This window comes from Brassica rapa, chromosome A04 (genome assembly GCF_000309985.2).
Source record: "Brassica rapa cultivar Chiifu-401-42 chromosome A04, CAAS_Brap_v3.01, whole genome shotgun sequence".
NCBI classification, from domain to species: domain Eukaryota; kingdom Viridiplantae; phylum Streptophyta; class Magnoliopsida; order Brassicales; family Brassicaceae; genus Brassica; species Brassica rapa.
In genome coordinates, this window is record NC_024798.2 from 643,761 (window position 1) to 665,042 (window position 21,282).

Below are 21,282 nucleotides of genomic sequence, written 5' to 3' on the forward strand. Positions count from 1 at the left end.
ATAATAATTTTAAATAACATATTCATACTCCTCTACCAATCATCATATGAAATAATTTAGCAAAAACATACAGCTCCTGCAGCATACTGCTTCTATAGTATACCGGTTACTGCTAATGTTAATACTCGACCAATCAAGGTCATAATTGTATGTATTGCGATTGCATTGTCAATGGAAAATACTAAATTAACATCATCACCAAAGTGTACAAGTTTATACAATCTGAGGACGCTCATTACCAAGATGGTTAGTCACTTTGTAACATAAATTGCAAAGTATAAGTCTCTAAATCTCTTTTATAAAATTTCCAAAGAATGACTTATTAAAATATTTTTTAATGAATTTCACATTAAAATAATAATAGAAAGCTTGAGTGGGATTATGAGTTGTATACTATTCCCGCCCACCCATTTTGTCAATTACCTTGTCAATTTTAAAATCATTATAATATTATGACTACATATATTTATTATCTTCATTATGTGTAGTTTAGGTTACGAAGTTTGGTGGCAAACTTGAAATTCTAATTACTTATTAGGTCATGTGAATTAATATGGCCGATAAAACATATGTTTTTTTCTTTCTATCTGTAAATTATGTAAAGTACTACATGTATGTATATGTTGACTGTATTTAGGGAATAAGAATTGTTCTTTGGATGTAGTAATACTTTATTTTATTAATTGTTGTGTTATTACGACGAAGAAAGGGGACAGCAAAATTTCATCCTTTATTTTGAGATCTGCTTTTCGTAAAAGGACTATTATAAATTACACCACACACACATCACACATGGCTATATAAAGCTAGTATGATTTTATTCTTAAATCGGTAAAGCTATAACAAATGTCGCGTAAATCAGAGAGTATTTTTTTTTAAAAGTTTGTAATCGAGGCCAATTATAAGAAACCAAAGAAACTTTCAAACAAACAGTACTGCATGAGTCATAATGTTATATCTAACTTTTGCATTTATGAATAATCATGATAGGAATGTTAAATCACGTGTTATTAAAACGTAAATATCCAACGTGCGACTTTCTCTAAAATGCTTAAAATCTCAAATTTTTAGTCAGATGATCATTGCGTAACTAATTAAAATTAATTAGAGAAAATAATCTAAAATTAATTACAGAAATAGACCGGAAAATTTTGTTTATGTAGCATTATTAAAGGAAAAAAAAACAAATTGTTTTAACATATATTCGAAGAAGAATTAGAGATGGACCGACAGGAAGCGACAAAAGGAATGTGGTAGGCCCCAAGATCTTGAGGCGTGATTGAAATGTTTTAACTTTTTTCAAATCTAAGGACTGTTTTCTTTGATCAAGTTCTTTCCCTTTCCTGACGTTGGCACAATCCTCTCTCTCCAACCGCTACCTTCACCTTGCCTGCCGTTTATCTCCAGCCTTAAACGACCCCTACCACGTCCAGTTGTTTAGCCCACTATCTGCGTAGCCTAGAAAGTACTCGGTCCACTTTATATTTGGGCTTCAGAACACATTTGTATAAAATATTTTACATGAGGTGCCAGCCCCTTTTCACTTCCTTTCACTTCGTAGAAACAGAAGTATATATATAAACTCTTGACAAACATATTATACGCTATTCTGTTTCATTTTCCTGCACGAGTTAGTAACAGTTATCATTCACATGATAAACGATGGGTAGCCTAGTACGGAACAAATAACTAATGAAAGCATCTAAGTAGTAAACCCACTTCAAGATAATATACTCTCATCTAATAAATGAAAACGGACATTTTTTAATCTAGATCCATAAGCCAGTTGTCTTGATCATGGGAGGATTCCTTTGAACTGAACTCTAGGAATCATTCTCATCTTACATCAATTCATATTCATTAAATTCTAATTTTACATATTTCAGATCTTCTCGTCAAATGCAAATAAAAAATGATAGAATCTTTTTATCAGGCTTATAAAAGCCCAGTTAATTTTTTGGTCCAGAAATGTCGAAGTCCGGAGTAAACGCATTTTCTTCAACCCATTTTTCAGGTTATTATTATTCCATAGAACTTTTTTTTGCTAAAACTATTCCATGGAACTTGCAAAAGAAGATACTAACTTTTTTAGAATCTGTGGCTCTTTGTGACAAAACAGGGCAACATTTGAACATATAGAAAATACTCAATTTCGCGGCTAAAACAAGTTAAAGTTTCCATGCAATGATCAGCTCCTCATCTTCTTCAGTAACCATATCTTTCTTGTTACTGCTTATGATCATGTTCTGGAAGAGTATAGAGTGAAGAAGCATCTTCTTTTGTGGATTTGATGGTTATGGAACATAAGTTAGTAGTAGATAAAGAAAGATGAGAACCGACACAAACCGAAACATTTAAAAACGCCAACTTGAAAATTGACACGAAAAGAAAACAAACAAGGCCCAAGAATCCAAGACCATGCAAGCCTTTTATATACACAGAGTGAAAACCATAGTCTAGAGAACCCTTACACGACCATAAGTTACTAATATAATAAACCTTAAACTTATATGTAGCTAAACCACTCATAGTCATACCTAATTACACGATTATTATTAATCCATACTTTCATCATTCTCTAACGACGAAGAGCTCTTCAACATCGTTGTCATCTTCTTAACCTCATCGCTCGAATATATAAATATCTTCTTAGCCATCTTGCAAAACTCACTGCACAAAGACAAACAAAAAACATTCAATAATGCAACCGTTAAAAAAGTAAAAAATGGTTTTACTACTAGTAGTTGCTTACTTCCATGGATCATCTCCAGCAAGCATCATGTCACCTTCATCATCTGTGAAGACAACGACCCATTTCTCTCGAGTAAGAAGCTGTCCTTTGATCTCAAACATCTCCTCAAGCTCCTTAATCAGTTCATTATACGATTTCAACAGCGTTAAATCAACTGCACGACCAACAGCCACCCCTTGCATGATTACTTTGGTTCTTGTCCTTTGTTTTTGTTGCTTCTTAGGCTCATTAGCTGCGCTTGGAGTGATGGGTTCTTGACACTTGTCTGGAGGAATTGGAGCAGGAGGGTTGCTTGTGAGATCGAATCCAAACAACCTATAGCAACTACTCGCAGAGGGAGGAGGAGGAGAAGGAGTCTCTTGGCTCTGAGGGAAGCCATACAAGAAAGAAGGCGGAGCTGGAGTCAAAACAGATGATTCTACAGGTCTTGACCGCTTGCATTTGGGTTGTGATTGCTGAGCAGGTGTTGAAACTGGGGGAGATGACAAGAAAGGCTCAATCTCCCATGGTGAGACTCTGTCTGGTCTCTGAAATGTTGTTGGCTCATCCCATTGGACCTGCAATGATCTCCATGTAGAAGCTGGCCATTGTGAAGATAGATCTCCAATTCCCACAATAGTACCAGTAAACCTGAAGAAACTCAATGATTCAGAATCAAGAACACTGAAGTAATGATCAGAAAAATGGAGTCTTACATTCTTTCAGGAGACTCTTCTCCTTCAAATCTCATTCTGAATCTGGTACCAAGAGAGAATCCATGCTTCATAGCTTCCATATACTTGTTCACTCCCACTATGAACTGGCTTATCCTGAGAAGACAAAAAAATTATTATCTTAAGCCTAAGTCCTAAAAAACATAGAAGAGTATAATCATGTAATAATGTTTACCTAGGCTTGTAAAACACAAGGAATATAGTTTTGGTAACAACAGCATGAGAAGCTGTAGCAAGGACTCCCAAATGCATGCTCTGACTTGAGATAACCGAAGTAGGCATTGTGCTCTGATGCCTAGCTAAACGCCTCACTCCAACTCTCAAATCCCCATTCTCACCCCTGAAACACACATGAGTTTCATCAAGACTAAAACAAGATTATAGTAAAGTTTCTTCAGAAGAAGTAGTACCTCAAGAACACAAAGGCATCTCCAGCTACAAGTCTTTTGGAGGATACAAATGTACTCCAACCCGTTGTAAGCAAATGCCTCCTAGGTTGTCCTAAACCCAACAAAAAAAAAACAATTAATCCCTTAGTTTCCAACAAAATCAAGTTTCAGAAAGAAAAGAAATTCCAAAAATACATTTTTATATTTTTAATGCATTATTACTTAATGAAAAAATTGTAAACTTCAAAAATAATAATTATGCTTATTGAAATTCTATTAGTAAAAATTGTGGAATATAAATTTTATTTACAAAAAAGATAATATATTGATAGTCAAAATTTAATATGTTTTCAAAAATTCTAAAACATAGTTTTTTTTTTAAAACGGAGAGAGTATATATATTCCAAGATATAGTAACAATTACCTCGGAATATATGCTTAAACCTCCATTCAAACCCATGAAGATCTCTAGTCACAAGCTCTTGAGTAGGAGTAGCTTGTCCCATGTCCTAAAACGTATTCAATGGAGTGAGAGAAAAGGAGCTAAATTGAGATTATTTTTTGTATGAAGGAAGTTATTTACCAAGGCAGGCAAGCATTCAGTGGCGTGTTTACGAAGAACAGAGAATCCACCATGAGTGCTTGTATCTGACGCCGTTAGAATCTTTACAAACGAGTGGAACATTTGTTTTGTTGGTTCAACAAGGGGTGGATCAAGACTTGTAAGTTCACTTTGCTACAAAATAAATAAATAAAATTTAATCCTTTTTATTAAATACAATTTTTTTTTTAAGTCTTCTTTTAGAACTTACATCTTCCTCTGGTTTTAATGTGATCTGAGCGTAAACTTCATCTGTGTCATGCTCAGCCTATACACATCCAAAACATGTTAAAAAAAAAACAGATTCATCATGGTGGGGAAAAAAACAAGAGATGTTATGATTCAAAGTTTTCACCTTTAACATGACACTGAGAACTCGACAAAGTATCTTTGGAGGAAGTTTGAAATCAGGTATCTCCTCTGATTCAATTCCCTGATTAGTTGAAGCCACAAGCTACCAAAAAAAAAAACAAAAAAACAGAACTCAGAAAAGAGAATGAGGTAAAGAAGTAAAAGGAGGTTAATTTGGTAAAAAAGACATACTTGTTCCATGTGACCCTGAGGGAAGTAGAAAACTTTCTCTCCAGCAAGAGGAACCTCCACCAATGGACCTGCACAAGCTTTCCATAGCTCTGTGTATAGCTCATCGTTATAAGACCCTGCAAACAAACCAACAAAAAAATGCAAACTTTAAAGTGGGTTTTACTTAAAAACTGAGATAATGATGGAAAAATTGAAACTTTACGAAGTAACCAAACAGAGACAGCAGAAAAATTGAAACTTTCAAGTCTCTGCGTCTTGCTTACTTGAGAGAGAGGTTCTGAGATCGTCTCCATCTACATTCGCCATTGAAGAACCCCAGAAGAAAATAAACACGAGAAGAAGAAGACCCTTCACGAGCTAAGCACTACTCTTAACACCCATGAAAGAAACACAGAGAGAGACGAAAGAAAAAGACCCATGAAAGGAGGATATAAAAAAAAAAAAAGCAAATAACTTTATAACAGGACACCAACGGACGGTTATGTCCGTATATTGATTTTGATTACTGAACGTAATTCAGGACACTGTTGGATATAACTCACTCTCTCTCTCCAAGTTTTTTTTTTTTTGTCTTCTCCTCTCAGAATCCGTGTTGTTTTGCCTCAACAATCACAAACTTCTCGCCGTTTTTCTCCACTTCTACTCCAGACCTAACCCCGATCTGCAGCAAACCAGAGCTGCTTCCTTTTTTGTTTTTGAAGATGTCTCACGGTACCATGCAAAAGATTCACACTCTTCTTCTCTCTCTCTCTATGTATTTATATATATTTAAGATTCTGCAGACCTGTTATTTCCACCCTCGGTAACTTCAGTTGTAACTAAATAACTTTATTCATTTTATTCAAATTTTCTTTAAAAAATTGAAAATTATTTGTCATGTCACCTCTTAAAAGGAAATCGAATATTGTTTCCAAAATATAAAAATCTTTTTGGGGTCAGAATATCCAACTATAAATTTAAGGAAAACGAAGGGTCTCTCTCTACGTTACATAAATATTACGGAGATATTTTGTAACAAGAGAAACGTAGTACGGTGCATTTAACAGCGGAGAGCCAATCTCAGCCGTCCGATAAAGACCACACTGTGTGTAATAAATGAGCTACCCATCTCCATAGAGCATGTGAAGCACTAACGCTAGAAACTGATCCCGTTTCCGTTTAAGACTTGACGGTGCCGTTACCCACGCATCGTTTTATTTTTCCTTATGTCTGGATCGTGGCAGGCAAACGTGTCGGCTTCTGTATTATACCCCGGCCAGAGTTTTTACTTTTTTCATTACTAGCACTGTGGAATTGGTTAATTACACAATGTGCCTTTTTCTTTACTAGGACCCACTGCCATGGCTAAAACCCACACTCGCCACAAGCCACAGCCATGACTCGTTATGGGACGAGCGCCTTGGTAAGTGTGCGAGTTGTGTTAGCACGTGCCGAGTCAGGTCAAAGTCGCGCATGTGCGTCTTTTTATTTTTACCCATTTTCTTCACGCGCTTTATTATTTACGATTACAACAAAATGAAAGTGGAGATTATTGTATCTAAGGTGATAAATCATATGCATATAACGATCATCGTATCAAAAAAAAGGATTAATATAACGTTCAAATGAAAAACATATAAACCGTGAGAGAGGGGGATCACGCGCTTCGGAAAACGAGAGTGGATAAAAGTGAAAATGAAGAAGCCATGCCGAAGTGTCGGAAGAGAAAGTGGTCCCCATCTGGACACGTCAGAGAGAAATTGCCACGTTGTAAGGTCGTATTCGAGACTGACACATGTCAAATGCTGACTTGTCCTACCAGTTTGCTCAATTACAGAGGAAGAAAACCTGATCTCTCCTATACAACTCTTCCATCCCTATTTTATCTTATTTAATTTTCCCGATGATAGTGAAGGAGATCCAAAAATATAAATATTTTTTAGTTTATGTATATACATTTTAAAATCCAAATACTGTATTGGAAAAAGTTTCAACACGACTCCTGTAACTATTGGGTTTCAAATCTTTTTATGCTTAAGATATACCTATATAACTTAACTTATGTGTTTATAATAACCTAAATTATACCTTAGCTAGAACGATGGAAAACATCAACTATTTCATAATATTATGTTTTTTTGATAAACTTCACATTTTTTTTGTAAATTATTTATCGTCATAAACTGATTCGATCCGAGATCCGATCCGAAAATCCAGATATCCGGAAAGGCCGAATCCGGATCCGGATAGTAAAATGTTGAATCCGTCAAAGCCGAATCCGGATCCGGATATCTTGATTTTTTAGTCTGGATATCCGGATCCGTAAATTTTATTAATAACTATTTCAAAAATAATAATATCTATAGATAAAAACTAATTTTATTTAATAAATTTTCATTTTTATAATAGTATATATAATTTTTTGTAAATTTTGTAATATTATACATAGAAATGATTAAAAACATTATATATATTATTTTTAAAAATTATTGTTAATATTTTATATATATTAATATTATTTTTTATTTATTTTAAGGATCCAAATCCGGATATTCGCCGGATATTATAATTTTTAAAAGGATATCCGCGAACCCCAGATCCGAATAAGGATAGTAAAATTATGGATCCGGCGGATAAGGATCCGGATCCGGATATCTTCAAATTGTCCGGATATCCGATCCGTCATAGGCCTATGCCCCACCCACCCAAAACATTTACTTATTTGTTGCTTGGCACAGTTAAGCTTTTTATGTTGTCCTCTGGATAGTTACTAGTTACCACTTACCACTCACAAATATATTCTAGGGTTCTCTTATTTTTTGTGCAACAATTCTAGGGCTCACTTGCTGATTAATAACATAAGCAATGTTAGTGTCTTTTGCATCATATTATTAACTATGATGGTTGTCTACATTCTCTAAAACTAGTTGATAAACATGGATCAGATGTCTTATCAAAACACATGGATCAGATGAGAAAAGACGATTTATTTCGTTGAAAACTTTTAAAAGCAGTTATTTGCCCAACTTCTTTATGTAAATTGTAAATAGTGCAAGAATGTTGTACGGACGAATCCTTGCAAAGCAGCGAGGAGATTTGAAAGAATCAAATTTCATCACCAAATATGAGATTAACGAGTAAAATATAACAATATTGGAAAAGGCAAGAGGTTAAAATTACCATATAAGTTATTCAAAGGAATTAAAATAATTTTCACAGTGATTCTTATTCTGCATGGGATTTCATGCCATATCAACAATGTCCTAATTGCAACGTCATTTGTAGTTGCGTTCTTTTTCGTTGAAAACTTGAATACTTTTTTAAGTGAGTGGCTAATTTGATCAGCTGCGACGGATATTCTCTCTAGTTGTAAATATTTAAACACAAAAAGCTGGAATAGCAAAGTAAATAAATATGATTAGGAATATATGATCGTTCAAAGTGAATATGAACCCATGGATGGGAATAAATAACTATACATTAGTTAATTACTAACTTTTAATTAAAAATTGATTAATGGTGTAGTGGAATCCATTACACAACATTAATTTATTTGGGTTTATTCTTCTTGGTTACTGTTGTACTCCATTTGATAATATAGTTAATCACTTGTTTAGTCATAGTCGCCACTCACCACGTAATTAAACAAGAACAAACGAATATTCTTTATTTTGTATAATCATATATTGGACCCAAAAGGTGATTCTCAGATCTGAAGCCCCCCGTCCCCGAAGCCTTCTCCGATCTGACCCTCCGGCCTCTCCAGACTCACAAGGGAGACTACCAACACTCCTTGTGTTTTCTTGTCGTCTAGATCCCCTCCGTATCTCTCTGGCTTCTTTGCCACGTCTTCGTTTTTCATCGTTCTCTCTCTCAGTCTGTCTCAACTCCGGCCTCCCTCTAGCAAACTGCTAAGCCCCAGTGAACCCTTCATCATGTCTCAATCATCGATGATTGTGCGTAAGGGTGGACCCTCCACCGTGCGTCGCAAGCTTGACTCGGAAGATGAGATTATCCGAATCCCGGACTGTGATCTTGATGCTGTGGCCGATCGCTTCCGTCTGACTCTTATTGGACGAGTTTTTAACCTTCAAGGACGAAGCATTGATGCTTTGATCCACCTTCTCCCTCGTAACAGGATCTGGAATGTTGAGGGACGAGTCAGAGGGATCAATCTGGGCAACGGACGTTTCCAGTTCGATTTTGACAATGAAGCTGACCTCCTTTCCGTCCTAAACAAGCGTCCTTGCCATTTCAACCAATGGAGTTTCGCACTCGAGCGATGGGAACCTTTCACCAGTGAATCATTTCCCAATACAATCCCTTTCTGGATCAGTGTAACAGGAGTCCCAGTGCATTTCTGGAATGATCAGACTTTCATTGCAATCTCGAAGCCCTTGGGAACTTGGATCTCCCTCGACTCAAAAAGAGCAAGGATTCAAGTATCTGTCAATGTTGACATGCCCATACAATTTGAACGTCGCATCGAATTCCCAAATGGAGATATCGGACGGGTCTCCTTCTCTTATGAGGGCCTCCACCGTTCCTGCTATACCTGTCATATGATCTCTCATGATGAGAATGTTTGTCCCCAGCTTACACCGGAGGAGCGTGAACTTAAACGACAACAACGAGCAATCATCAACGCTCAAGGGGACAATCTCTCTATCCAGACGGGACAAGACGGTCGGGTTCCGAACTTGAAAAGGCCTCGTTCCCCCCTCCATGAACGCAATTCGCCCCCTCCAGGGCGACAGAGGACCTCTCCATCCAACCTATCCGAGCGTGACCCTCGCAGGGAAGGAAAAAGGCACACTCACTCACCTCCTCGTGATACCAGAGCGTATCGCCCTACCCCGAAAGATTATCCAAGAAATAATGATATCTCGTATCGCAACATCACTCGTAAGGAAGATGTCTGGAGACGCTTAGAAATACCACCGCGCGCTTCATCCGTATATGGAAAGATCAATTCCTCTCGTACTTCACGTAGAGAGCACCCTTACCCCCAAAAGAACAGAGAGAACAAGCAACCGATGCCATACAATGGAGGTTACTCAAGAGATCGACAACAGGCTACACGTGAATGGCGCCCCCGTTCTCCTCCGAAGATCTTTCCTTCCACTGATATGGTGCCAGTCTCTTCTCGCACTCCCCATATGGAGCAAGAAGGCCCTTCTCGTGCTGTCTCGGACTCCCAGAGAACTATCTCGGATCAATTTGGACACCTCGAACTGGGTGAAATAGGCAAGGAAGATCAGCCAAAGAGCCCAATTGCTGAAACCGATGAAGAACGTCTAAGACGTATCAAAGGGAAAGGCCATATCACTGATACTCCTACCTCGCGTGAACGTGAACCAGGACGTATCCGATCTTCTACCCTCATCATCCGAGAACCAGCAACTGATACTTTAGCTCGCCAACCAATCAAATCACCGCATACTGGGACTCCTTCTCTTGAGCATACGGATAAGAACCCCAATCCCCTAGACATGGAGCTTGATATCGATTTTGACCAGGAGCTGGATATTACTCTTACTGAAGAAGAGATAGCTCTGGTCGATAGTCTGGCCAAGGATGCTGAACTTGCAGAAATGGATGCTGAAATGATGGAAAACGATGATCTCCTAGATGAGATACCTGATGAGGCTGCAGAAAAAATCGACGCCATCTCCCAGCTCTCTCCAACAAATGTTGAGACTACAACTGATATGCAGGAGGATCTTTTGGCGCCAACCCGAGCTCAAACTGTAACCAACCCGATCAGGAGCAAACCTCATCAAGCCCCTCCTACTCTGCCTCCTGCAAAAGGTTATCTCAAGAAGCATGTCCCCAAAAGCCCTGATTTGAAAGGTGCAAAAGCAGTAAAGGCATCCAAAAAGCTCAGTCAGCTCCGTGGTCGTAGCTCACCTCGAAAACGTAATAATTCGGGTAATCATTCTCTTGTCATGTCCTCTGCTGTCCCTCGTAATGAGGTGTTTCCCTCTGCTATAAGCAAAAAAACTTTGTCTCTCTCAGGTTCGGTGGTGTCCCAGAAACCACCCAGTAAGAGAATATGAGTGCCATAGCTTGGAATTGTCAGGGCGCCGGAGCTTACCTGACCAAGAAACATCTCCGGGAATTGCATCGTTGTTTTACTCCTTCTTTTCTTTTTCTTTCAGAAACAAAAAACAGTTATTCTTTTCTTCAGGATTTTCAATTTGAATTTGGTTATAATAAATTGTTTACCGTGGAACCTGAAGGGCGAAGCGGTGGACTTGCACTTTTCTATTTAGATTCTCTTGATGTTACTATTCTTTACTCCAATAATCGTATGATCGATATTGAGGCAACCATAGCAGGACATAAAGTTTATATTACCTTTGTCTATGGAGATCCGGTTATTAATTACCGAGAAAATGTATGGGAACGCTTGACCAGGATGAGTCTCACCAGGTCTGGAGCCTGGCTTATGGTCGGTGACTTTAATGAAATTACCAGCAACCTAGAAAAAAAGGGAGGCCGCAAGCGTAGTGAAGCCTCTTTCCTACCCTTCAGGAACATGCTCGCAAATTGCGGAATGATTGAATTCCCATACTCAGGCAACCCTCTCTCTTGGGTAGGCAATAGAAGTAATGGCAAAGTGCAATGCAGACTAGATCGGGCAGTTGGAAATGAGGATTGGCACCACTGTTTTTCCCACACGAATGTAGAGTATCTTCGCCTATGGGGCTCAGACCACCGTCCCATTCTCTCTCGTTTCCTCTCGGGTAAGAAAACTGGCAGACGTGGTTTTAAATTTGACAAAAGATGTATTGGCAAAGAGGGTTTCCGTGAAACCATTCTCCATGGCTGGAATGATCCAAGCGCCTTCGACCGTGATGACCTCCATGACCGGATTGAGCTCTGCAGGAAGCACATATCTCGATGGAAGAGAGCTAACCCCTCTAATACGGCAAAGAAGATTGAAGAAATCAAAGACCAGCTCGAGCAGGCCCAACTCGATGACAATTTCTCAAATGAGGCGATCCTGAACCTTAAATGGAATCTCTGCGCTGCTTTTAGAGATGAAGAACTCTATTGGAAACAAAAGAGTCGAGCTAACTGGTTACGAGAGGGAGACCGAAATACAACATTCTTCCACGCTACTACCAAGCAGAGGAGAGCAAGAAACCGGGTCCTTAGACTCCGTCGGGCAAACGGCTCCTGGGCTGATACCGAGGAAGATTTGGAACAGGTGGCGACTGGGTACTTTCAAACCTTGTTCACTTCATCAAATCCCTCAGACTTTGAGGAATCACTACAGTACATTACTGCAAGAGTAACTCCGGCCATGAATGCAGCCCTTACAAGTATTCCATCTGATGATGAGATCCAACGTGCTATGTTCGACATAAACCCCGATAAAGCCCCCGGGCCAGACGGAATGACAAGTCTCTTCTTCCAGAAATATTGGGGAATTACGGCTGAGGTAGTACGGAGTACTGTGAAGGACTTCTTTTTGACCGGCTCCATGGACCCCCGTTTAAACCAGACCAACATCTGCCTCATCCCCAAGACGGAGAGACCATCTGAAATGGCTGAATTTCGACCAATAAGTCTGTGCAATGTCTCCTATAAAGTCATCTCAAAACTAATGAGCAAGCGACTGAAGAAATGCCTCCCGAAAATAATATCGGAGACTCAATCGGCCTTTGTGGCTAGACGTCTGATTACAGATAATATTCTCGTCGCACACGAAGCTTTCCACGCATTGCGAACCAACCCGGGTTGCAGATCGAGGTTTGTAGCTATCAAAACGGACATGAGCAAAGCTTTCGATAGGGTTGAATGGTCTTTCCTCGAAGCGCTCCTCCTGAAACTAGGTTTCTCTTCGCAATGGGTATCCTGGATCAAAATCTGTATTTCATCAGTTTCTTATCAAGTCCTACTAAATGGAGAACCAAAAGGAAAGATCACACCATCCCGTGGCATTCGTCAAGGCGATCCCCTATCGCCCTTTCTATTTATTCTCCTAACGGAAGCTCTTATCTCCCAAATCCAAGGGGCGGAAAGGGAAGGAAGAATTACTGGTCTCAAAATCGCCAGAAACAGCCCACCAATCTCCCACCTTTTATTTGCCGACGATAGCCTCTTTTTCTGTAGAGCAGATATACAGCAATGCTCCGAACTTGTGAGGATCATCAACACGTACGGCTTATCCTCAGGTCAGCAGCTGAATGTAAACAAGTCGTCCATCCTCTTTGGAAGCAAGGTACCCCCGGACATCAAATCAGAACTCAAGCGATCGCTTGGAATATCGAAAGAAGGTGGTATGGGAGTCTATCTAGGGTTGCCGGAGAAAATATGTGGCAGCAAAAAGCAGGCTTTTGCTTTCATCCAAGACCGGCTCCTTAACCGTATAAACTCATGGTCTGGGAAACTCCTATCTAAAGGAGGAAAAGAAGTTCTAATCAAATCTGTTGCTCAAGCCCTCCCTACCTATGTCATGTCATGTTTTCTGCTCCCTCTAGAGATTACTAGAAAACTTACTAGTGCAATCTCCCGATTCTGGTGGAGTACCAAACAGGATAACAAAGGTCTGCACTGGATTGCCTGGAAAAGTATTTGTACCCCTCTAGAGAAGGGAGGTCTTGGCTTCCGCGATTTTCGAAACTTCAATCTCGCATTACTTGCGAAGCAACTCTGGAGACTAATACAATATCCAACGTCTCTTCTCGCTAGAGTCTTAAAAGGCAGGTACTTCCGCCTCTCGACTCCGGTAGACGTTACTAGGGCAAGCTCGCCATCTTACGTATGGCGTAGCCTGATGGCAGCTCAACCACTCCTGAAAGCCGGCTTAAGGAGATCGATTGGGACGGGCAACAATACCATGGTCTGGTCTGATAACTGGCTCCCGGACGCCAAGCCAAGACCTGCTACCCCCTACGGTCCTTCTTTTAATCCGAACCTTCGAGTAAGCGATCTTATTGACCCGACGGCCCATGCCTGGAACCTTTCGAGGCTCCAAAGCATAGTCGCAAAAGAAGATGTGCCGTTGATCATGAGCCTGCGTATCCCCCGAACTCAGCGCCTCGATAGCTACTGCTGGGCTCCCACAAAGTCCGGAGCTTACACAGTCCAGTCGGGGTATGTTCTCGCGATGGAACTTGACTCCGCACATGCCCTCCCGTCTGTCTCCGAGCCTAGCACTACCTGCTTAAAAGCAAAGGTCTGGACTCTTAAGACCTCGAGGAAAATTAAACACTTCATTTGGAGTGCATTATCAGACAGTGTCCCCGTTTGCAGTCGTCTCTCCGACCGTCACTGCAGTACAGACAGGCACTGCCCAAGGTGTGGCGCCGACGACGAATCAGTAAACCATTTACTATTCGAATGCCCACCCTCTGTCCAGACATGGGCTCTCGCTCACATATCTCATTCTCCGGGGATTTTCCCGAGCTCATCAACTTACAGCAACCTCAATCATCTCCTCTGGCCGGCAAAAGGATTAGGCGTCCCGTCCTCGCTCCTAGATAATGTGCCATGGATTTTGTGGTTTATCTGGAAAGCCCGAAACGATAAGATTTTCAATGGAACAGACATCTCTCCGCTTGATACTGTCCAGATCGCCTTATCTGAAGCAGATAACTGGAGGCTCGCACAGATCATACATAAAGCTCATGATGATGAAGAGATTTTAACTCAAACCAGCGCACAACCCCTCGGCCCCCGTTGTTCTTTTGATGCCTCATGGCACCAAGACGACGCTCTCTTTGGCGGAGGAATGGTCCTGACGGATAAGGATGGGGAAACGACCTTTGGTTCATTCACTAGTAACCGAGGCTTAACCCCCCTACACGCCGAGCTTCATGCTCTGCTGTGGGTCATGAAATCCACACTCCAACTGGACCACCTAGATATGACCTTTGAAACTGATTGTCAACAACTGGTCAAGATCATCGAAGACGAAAAAGAAGAAGACTGGCCATCCTTAATGGTCGAATTTGAAGAGTTTTACTATCTGCATTCTATGTTTAATTCTTGCTCCTTATGTTTTATTCCCCGTTCCTGCAATGTCCGTGCCGATGGCCTTGCAAAAGGCGCTCGAGCCCGTGGTGTTATCTTTTCCCATGTAAACTCTAGACTCCCTTGCTGGATGGCTCAAACCAACCACATGGAGCTTTCTTAATAAATTATGGAGTTTTTGATGCCAAAAAAAGTATAATCATATATTGAATTAATCAACGGTACTCATTTGTTTTTTTTTTTCTCATCTGATGAAATTCATTCCAAATAAAGTTCACATTTTAATACAACAACTGGCGGATGAAAGGTAGTTCCCAGACACTAGAGCCCACATGATGGCGGTGATTTAAACCCACTCCGGGGTACCTTACTGCAATACAACAAATGAGTAAAATCAGAAGAAAAACTAGATACTCAACTTTCAACTACCTAAAGGACTTAACAAGTTGACTTAGCAAAATTTAGAACTAAGAATAGGTCAGTGAACGAGAAATGTTTATCGCTGCTGCCTATAGCTCGCCACACGAGAAACTCCACTTCCTACACCCCAACACCACGACTTACCGCTGCTGCTCATGCCCGCCATACGATAACGCCCAAGAAACCAAGACTCTACGACTTCATAATCCGACAGAACGAACCTCTACCCGGTTCACACAATCTTCGGATACGGATGTGACGCTTTTAGCGCCCACTAACTCCTAGATATAAGCCCGAACAAACTCCATAAAGATGAAGCCTTGCCAATCGAAAATTCCAACCGAAACGGCAAGCGACCACTGCAACCTCCTCCATTTGAAATAAACCTGCTAAGTCAACTCTCACAAAACCTTACTTAAACACCACTTTTTTGGTTAACGGGACGCCAAAAGTCAATAAACGTCAACGGACTGAAACCGGAAGGCAAGGGATCCAAGGATACCACTGCTCCAAACACCATAGACGAACTAAAACGTCATCAGCTCTGCTTACCCGTCACAGAAACAACCGGACTGCTCATCAGACTCATCCCACTCATGAAGAACACTATACGAGAGATCCAGAAAATTGAAAAATGAAAGCTCTCAAGACCCATAAACTCCGACTCCCCTCAGCAGAGACTGCTACAATCTGTCGCGTCGCACCTCCAGCCATGGCTGACGCATCTCCGGTCCGAACAACCTTGAGGGCAGATCTATCCATAAACGAGACCCCACACCAGAGAAACGAACAAGACGACGAGAGAACAGATCTGTCGGGGAAGCAAACTAGAAAGCAAAAAGTGAGGTGGAGGGTGCCTCCGGCGTCGGCACGCGCCGTCACGCGCCACCGGACGCCGGGGTTAATTCAATCGCGTTTTGTGAGCTCTTCTCTCTCGCCTGGGGCTGTCTGTTTTGAGGCATGTACACGGTACTCATTTGTTATAAACGAAAAGTTTGTGGAAAATACCATCATGGTTATTAATTATGTTAAATAATGTAACTTGTTTAACGTTAAAATGATTGTTTGAGTTGAAATCCGGTAAAATAAAGAAAGATTTGATTCTATAGGGAAGTTACTTTTTATTGTTCATTCTGTTTCGATCTGGTTTTCCAAACCACCTCAAGTTTGATTAATATAATGGTTTTTTGACATAAAAAAAAAATTTCAACGTCGTATATAACTCAAACAAAAATAATTTAACTTTCAACTGTATACATATATAGTGATTGTAAATTATTTTGTACGTTTTCACTATTTGACCGTACACTACATATCTTCCCTGTCTTCCATAATGTTTATATCGATAAAATATACATAATATCCCTCTTCAAAAAAAAAAATATACATAATATCAGAAATGTGCACAGTTATATATATAATAAAAACTTATTTTATATACATATTGCTTTCTTTTGCCTTTGGGTGGAGCCTAATCAAGAGCATTTTAGGGGTAAAAGTTTCACGAACCCGTAGCGTAGGTCTTGTTAGACAATAAACAATGTAAAATATATAGCATATATTATTCGGCACTCATGTTGTATCTATATTAATATGTCTTCCAAGTATATGTATTGGTATTAGTATCTATTTTTTGTTTGTTTAAATCATCCATTTTAAGTTATACCAAAAATGACTCTTCCCTTCTCTCAAAGGGTAAGGAGTCTAAGAACTCTAACCCCGTTAACGATCAAGATTAACTCCGATATATAGTATAAATTACTCTCTAGTCAATAACATCATGCAGCAAGATTATCATATTTTGCAAGTAACACATAAAATACAGACAACTAAAGACCGTGTCATTGTATTTCAAATTATCAAACGGAGTTAATTAGCACGTACATAAGTGTGTGTGTGTGTGTAGAATCTATGGAAGAGTATGTGGATCTGTTTGAATCTGGCTCTCACATGTAAATGGACAAGTTCCATTTTATGTGGAGGATACGATCACTACATAATGTAGGACGGTACACATCTATGATTTTTTGTAGTCTATATTGTTTGTGGATCTAACAAGACTATGACCGAGATCTGTAATATATATGGATTGGTACCAGTATAAACGTCGTTTCACATGAGCAAACAAAGAAAATGATATGATAAGATTAATAGTTGAATCATACAAACTTTCCAAATATGAAAAAGTGGAACTTTCGCATTACACATCAAAAAGAATTCAAATGCTGTAATCATATCATTCGCACACTCTTTGGCTCTTTCTCTTCGTTCTCACAACCTGAGGTGGAGTCACGCAGATTGTCAATTATTCAGGGGTATATTAGTAACTGTTTATAAGAAATACCGTCCGTACATATAGAAAAGATGAACGGGGTCGCTTTCGACCTAATTCACACTCCCACTTAACCGTTAGGTCAAGCTCCCATCTGGGAGAATCTTTTTGAGATCCATTATCAAGAATTTTAAAAGAGTCTGTACTTTTATTTCAGCTAATCAGTGTTAAATGTACATCATTACTTGGAAGGTGATTGATCAATTTATTTTATAATTGCAAATGGGAAGTAAAGAACAGCCAAAAGACAAACCCATATACTGATTTGATTTATAACATTAGTTTATTATACTGTAAAAGAGATTGTGTAATTTTGGGTGATGAATGAAATGATAAAATGTAATGTCAGATTGATGTAAAAAAGGGTAAACTAATAATATAAGAGAAGAGGGGACCATGAAAAATAGATGTATCACATGATCTTTCTCTGGTTCTCTGAATATGGGCCTCAATATCTCTTCCTCCCCATTATTTGTGCCTGCAAAATCTTCTGATTCTGGATAAATCTTAACTCTTTTGTCAAAATGTTTCTGGAATTAATACAGCAGCTAACAATCAAAGAATGAATGTTTGGATGATCTAAAATATATTTCTTCTTAGCATATAACTAAATTGCTAGTTTGTAATATGGAATTCTAAGTAACAATCTGGTTAATTAATTTTCTGAACACATGTATTAATGTGAAAAAGGGTAACAATTATTGAGAGAGGTAGGGACCAAGGGAGGATGAGTTTTATAGGCTAAGGACTCAATAAATGGAAATTAAAGAGATGACTAAATTATGGGTGATTAATTCATAGAGTAGAGTAGATCAGTAGACAATGGGCTTCCCCCATTTCTGAAGGGCTTTTAAATTTTTTTTGCAACATTATAGATTTAATTTGAAATTGAAAACCAAAATGTAGCACCTACTCTTCCTTCCACGTTGTTATCAAAGAAGTCTCAAATATGTTCTTCAAAATCTAATAACCATAAAATCTGAAATATGGAACTATTTCTACTGTCCGCTTGTCTCCAAATTCTTACTAACAATGGGCTACAAGAGGCTTTCGAGACGAGCTAACATCTTTCATCTTTTCATTTTAAATTTATTGAAATGCTTTGATTCAGGGATTTTCTTAAATACCTCTATACATTTTGGTTGGGCTATGAAACCCATCTATGGCAATAAACATGGGCTTAGTTCTCAAAGAAAAAAGTACCAAAAATAGTAAGAAAAATGAAAAATTATTTTGGGCCATGAAACCCATCTAGGGGTGATAAACATGGGCTCAATAAACAGATAAGGTTCCACTAACACTTGAATTCAGATTACTGGACTGAAAGTTCAATTTCAAGACTCACACAACTAAATTAATTTTATCTCAAATTGATTTTTTTTTTTTATTAATGGAGTTCGTTAGGTGGAAATGTGAATAAAAACTAAAAAGTCAATAATTTCGTAATGATGATTTTACTTTGTATATAAAAATAAAAAGAAAAAAACAAAGTCGATCCATAATTAAAGTAAAGTAAGCTTTCACACACGAGAGCTTCCTTTGCCTTTATATGCTTTGTAGTAGCCAACCTAAACTCTATACAGATCCCTTGTGACAATAGTTATAATTTTAAAACCACCATGGGAGCAAAAGTCCAAAACACCCTCATCTTCTCCGTCATTGTTCTCTTCGTCTCCTTCTCCTCCGCCGCTTCTTCCTCCCAATACAACACCCTCGTCGTCAACACTCTCCCTTCTTCTCCAATCCTCTCATCTCCCGAGTCCGAATCATTGACCACTGTATCCCAATCCACAACTTCACTCTCACTCCACCTATCACACGTCGATGCCATCTCCTCCTTCGCCGACGCATCTCCGGCGGAGCTCTTCAACCTCCGTCTCAAAAGAGACTCTCTCCGCGTCGAGTCCTTGACCACCCTCGCCGCCGTCTCTTCCCGCCGGAACGTTACCAGAAGAGCTCCACGCTCCGCCGGTGGGTTCAGCGGCGCTGTTATCTCCGGTCTCTCGCAGGGAAGCGGAGAGTATTTCATGAGGCTCGGCGTCGGGACTCCGGCGACGAACATGTACATGGTCCTCGACACGGGAAGCGACGTCGTTTGGCTGCAATGCGCTCCTTGCAAAGTGTGTTACAACCAATCCGACGCGATCTTCGACCCGTCTAAATCCAAAACGTTCGCCGCCGTCCCGTGCGGTTCTCGTCTCTGTCGGAGATTGGACGACTCGTCGGAATGTTTCAGACAGCGAAGCAAGCGTTGTCTCTACCAAGTCTCGTACGGTGACGGGTCGTTCACGGTTGGAGACTTGTCGACCGAAACGCTGACGTTTAAGGGAGCACGTGTCGATCACGTGGCGGTGGGATGCGGTCACGACAACGAAGGCTTGTTCGTAGGCGCGGCTGGGCTGTTGGGCCTGGGCCGCGGAGGGTTATCTTTCCCGTCGCAGACGAAAAACCGTTATAACGGTAAATTCTCTTACTGTTTGGTGGACCGGACGAGTTCCGGTTCAGCTTCTAAACCGCCGTCGACCATCGTCTTCGGAAACGACGCCGTTCCGAAAACCTCCGTTTTCACGCCGCTGCTGACGAACCCGAAGCTCGACACGTTCTACTACTTGCAGCTTCTTGGGATCAGCGTCGGCGGGTCCCGCGTCCGCGGCGTTTCGGAGTCGCAGTTTAAGCTCGACGCCACCGGGAACGGCGGAGTTATCATCGACTCCGGCACTTCCGTTACTCGGCTGACTCAGTCGGCTTACGTGGCGCTTAGAGACGCGTTTCGTCTCGGTGCGAAGAGGCTGAAGCGCGCTCCGTCGTACTCTCTGTTCGACACGTGTTTTGACCTCTCCGGGATGTCGACGGTGAAAGTCCCGACGGTGGTGTTTCATTTCGGCGGCGGAGAGGTTTCGCTTCCGGCGAGTAACTATCTGATTCCGGTGAACACTCAAGGGCGGTTCTGTTTCGCGTTCGCCGGGACGATGGGGAGCTTGTCGATAATTGGGAACATACAGCAACAAGGTTTCCGGGTCGCTTATGACTTAACCGGGTCACGGGTTGGGTTTTTACCTCGCGCGTGTTAGATTGACTGATTTATTACCAAACTCTTTATGGGTGTGAAAGCACTTTATCTATATTGTCATCGTCAGTGATTTATCATACTACTCATTAGTAGTAGGCTATTAACTCATTGTTAATGGAGATCCCGAGATGGAGATTTTTATTTCTATATGGTTTAGATACGGTTCTATAAAATTGTACTACTTCTTTACTCTCAAGTCTCAAGTCAAAGAGAAGTAAATCTTAAATGTATTGTTTTTCTTTAATAAAAGTGAAATTATTGATAACGCACTAGCGAGTTTTTCTTTAAAAAGCACTTGGTCATTCATCCAAAATGTACACTCTTGTGAAAGTTATTTGCACTATCTTTACAAGTTTGGCTCAGTTATGTCAACCACTACACTAGCTCACTTACTGCATATCTAACTTACATAATTTCATATAGACCATTAAGTTTGTTATTACCAAATAGTTTCACAATTAAATTCCATGAATTTCCTTCATAATCTTGCATTACC

At 40.1% G+C, this 21,282-nt stretch overlaps 4 protein-coding genes across 4 annotated transcripts; 3 read left to right on the top strand and 1 right to left on the bottom strand.

Moving 5' to 3' along the window:
* Positions 1-2,333: 2,333 nt before the first annotated feature.
* Positions 2,334-5,553, bottom strand: ARF18-2 (auxin response factor 18). The gene is made up of 11 exons (XM_009140504.3): positions 5,262-5,553; positions 4,999-5,114; positions 4,811-4,909; positions 4,667-4,723; positions 4,438-4,590; positions 4,279-4,363; positions 3,876-3,966; positions 3,641-3,805; positions 3,448-3,561; positions 2,753-3,382; positions 2,334-2,670 (listed from the first exon to the last, which is right to left on the bottom strand). Exons 1-11 carry the CDS (start codon positions 5,302-5,304, stop codon positions 2,556-2,558), a joined length of 1,668 nt encoding a protein of 555 aa, XP_009138752.1. The 5' UTR covers positions 5,305-5,553; the 3' UTR covers positions 2,334-2,555.
* A 146-nt stretch (positions 5,554-5,699) lies between these two features.
* LOC108871602 lies at positions 5,700-6,428 on the top strand. The gene is made up of 2 exons (XM_033290328.1): positions 5,700-5,709; positions 6,146-6,428. The coding sequence occupies exons 1-2, from the start codon at positions 5,700-5,702 to the stop codon at positions 6,325-6,327; spliced, it is 192 nt and encodes a 63-aa protein (XP_033146219.1). The 3' UTR covers positions 6,328-6,428.
* A 100-nt stretch (positions 6,429-6,528) lies between these two features.
* Positions 6,529-6,936, top strand: LOC108871603. The gene has a single exon (XM_033290864.1). The coding sequence runs from the start codon at positions 6,673-6,675 to the stop codon at positions 6,784-6,786; it is 114 nt and encodes a 37-aa protein (XP_033146755.1). The 5' UTR covers positions 6,529-6,672; the 3' UTR covers positions 6,787-6,936.
* Positions 6,937-18,860: 11,924 nt separating this feature from the next.
* LOC103862811 (aspartyl protease family protein 2) lies at positions 18,861-21,055 on the top strand. The gene has a single exon (XM_009140505.3). The coding sequence runs from the start codon at positions 19,336-19,338 to the stop codon at positions 20,785-20,787; it is 1,452 nt and encodes a 483-aa protein (XP_009138753.1). The 5' UTR covers positions 18,861-19,335; the 3' UTR covers positions 20,788-21,055.
* Positions 21,056-21,282: the final 227 nt, after the last annotated feature.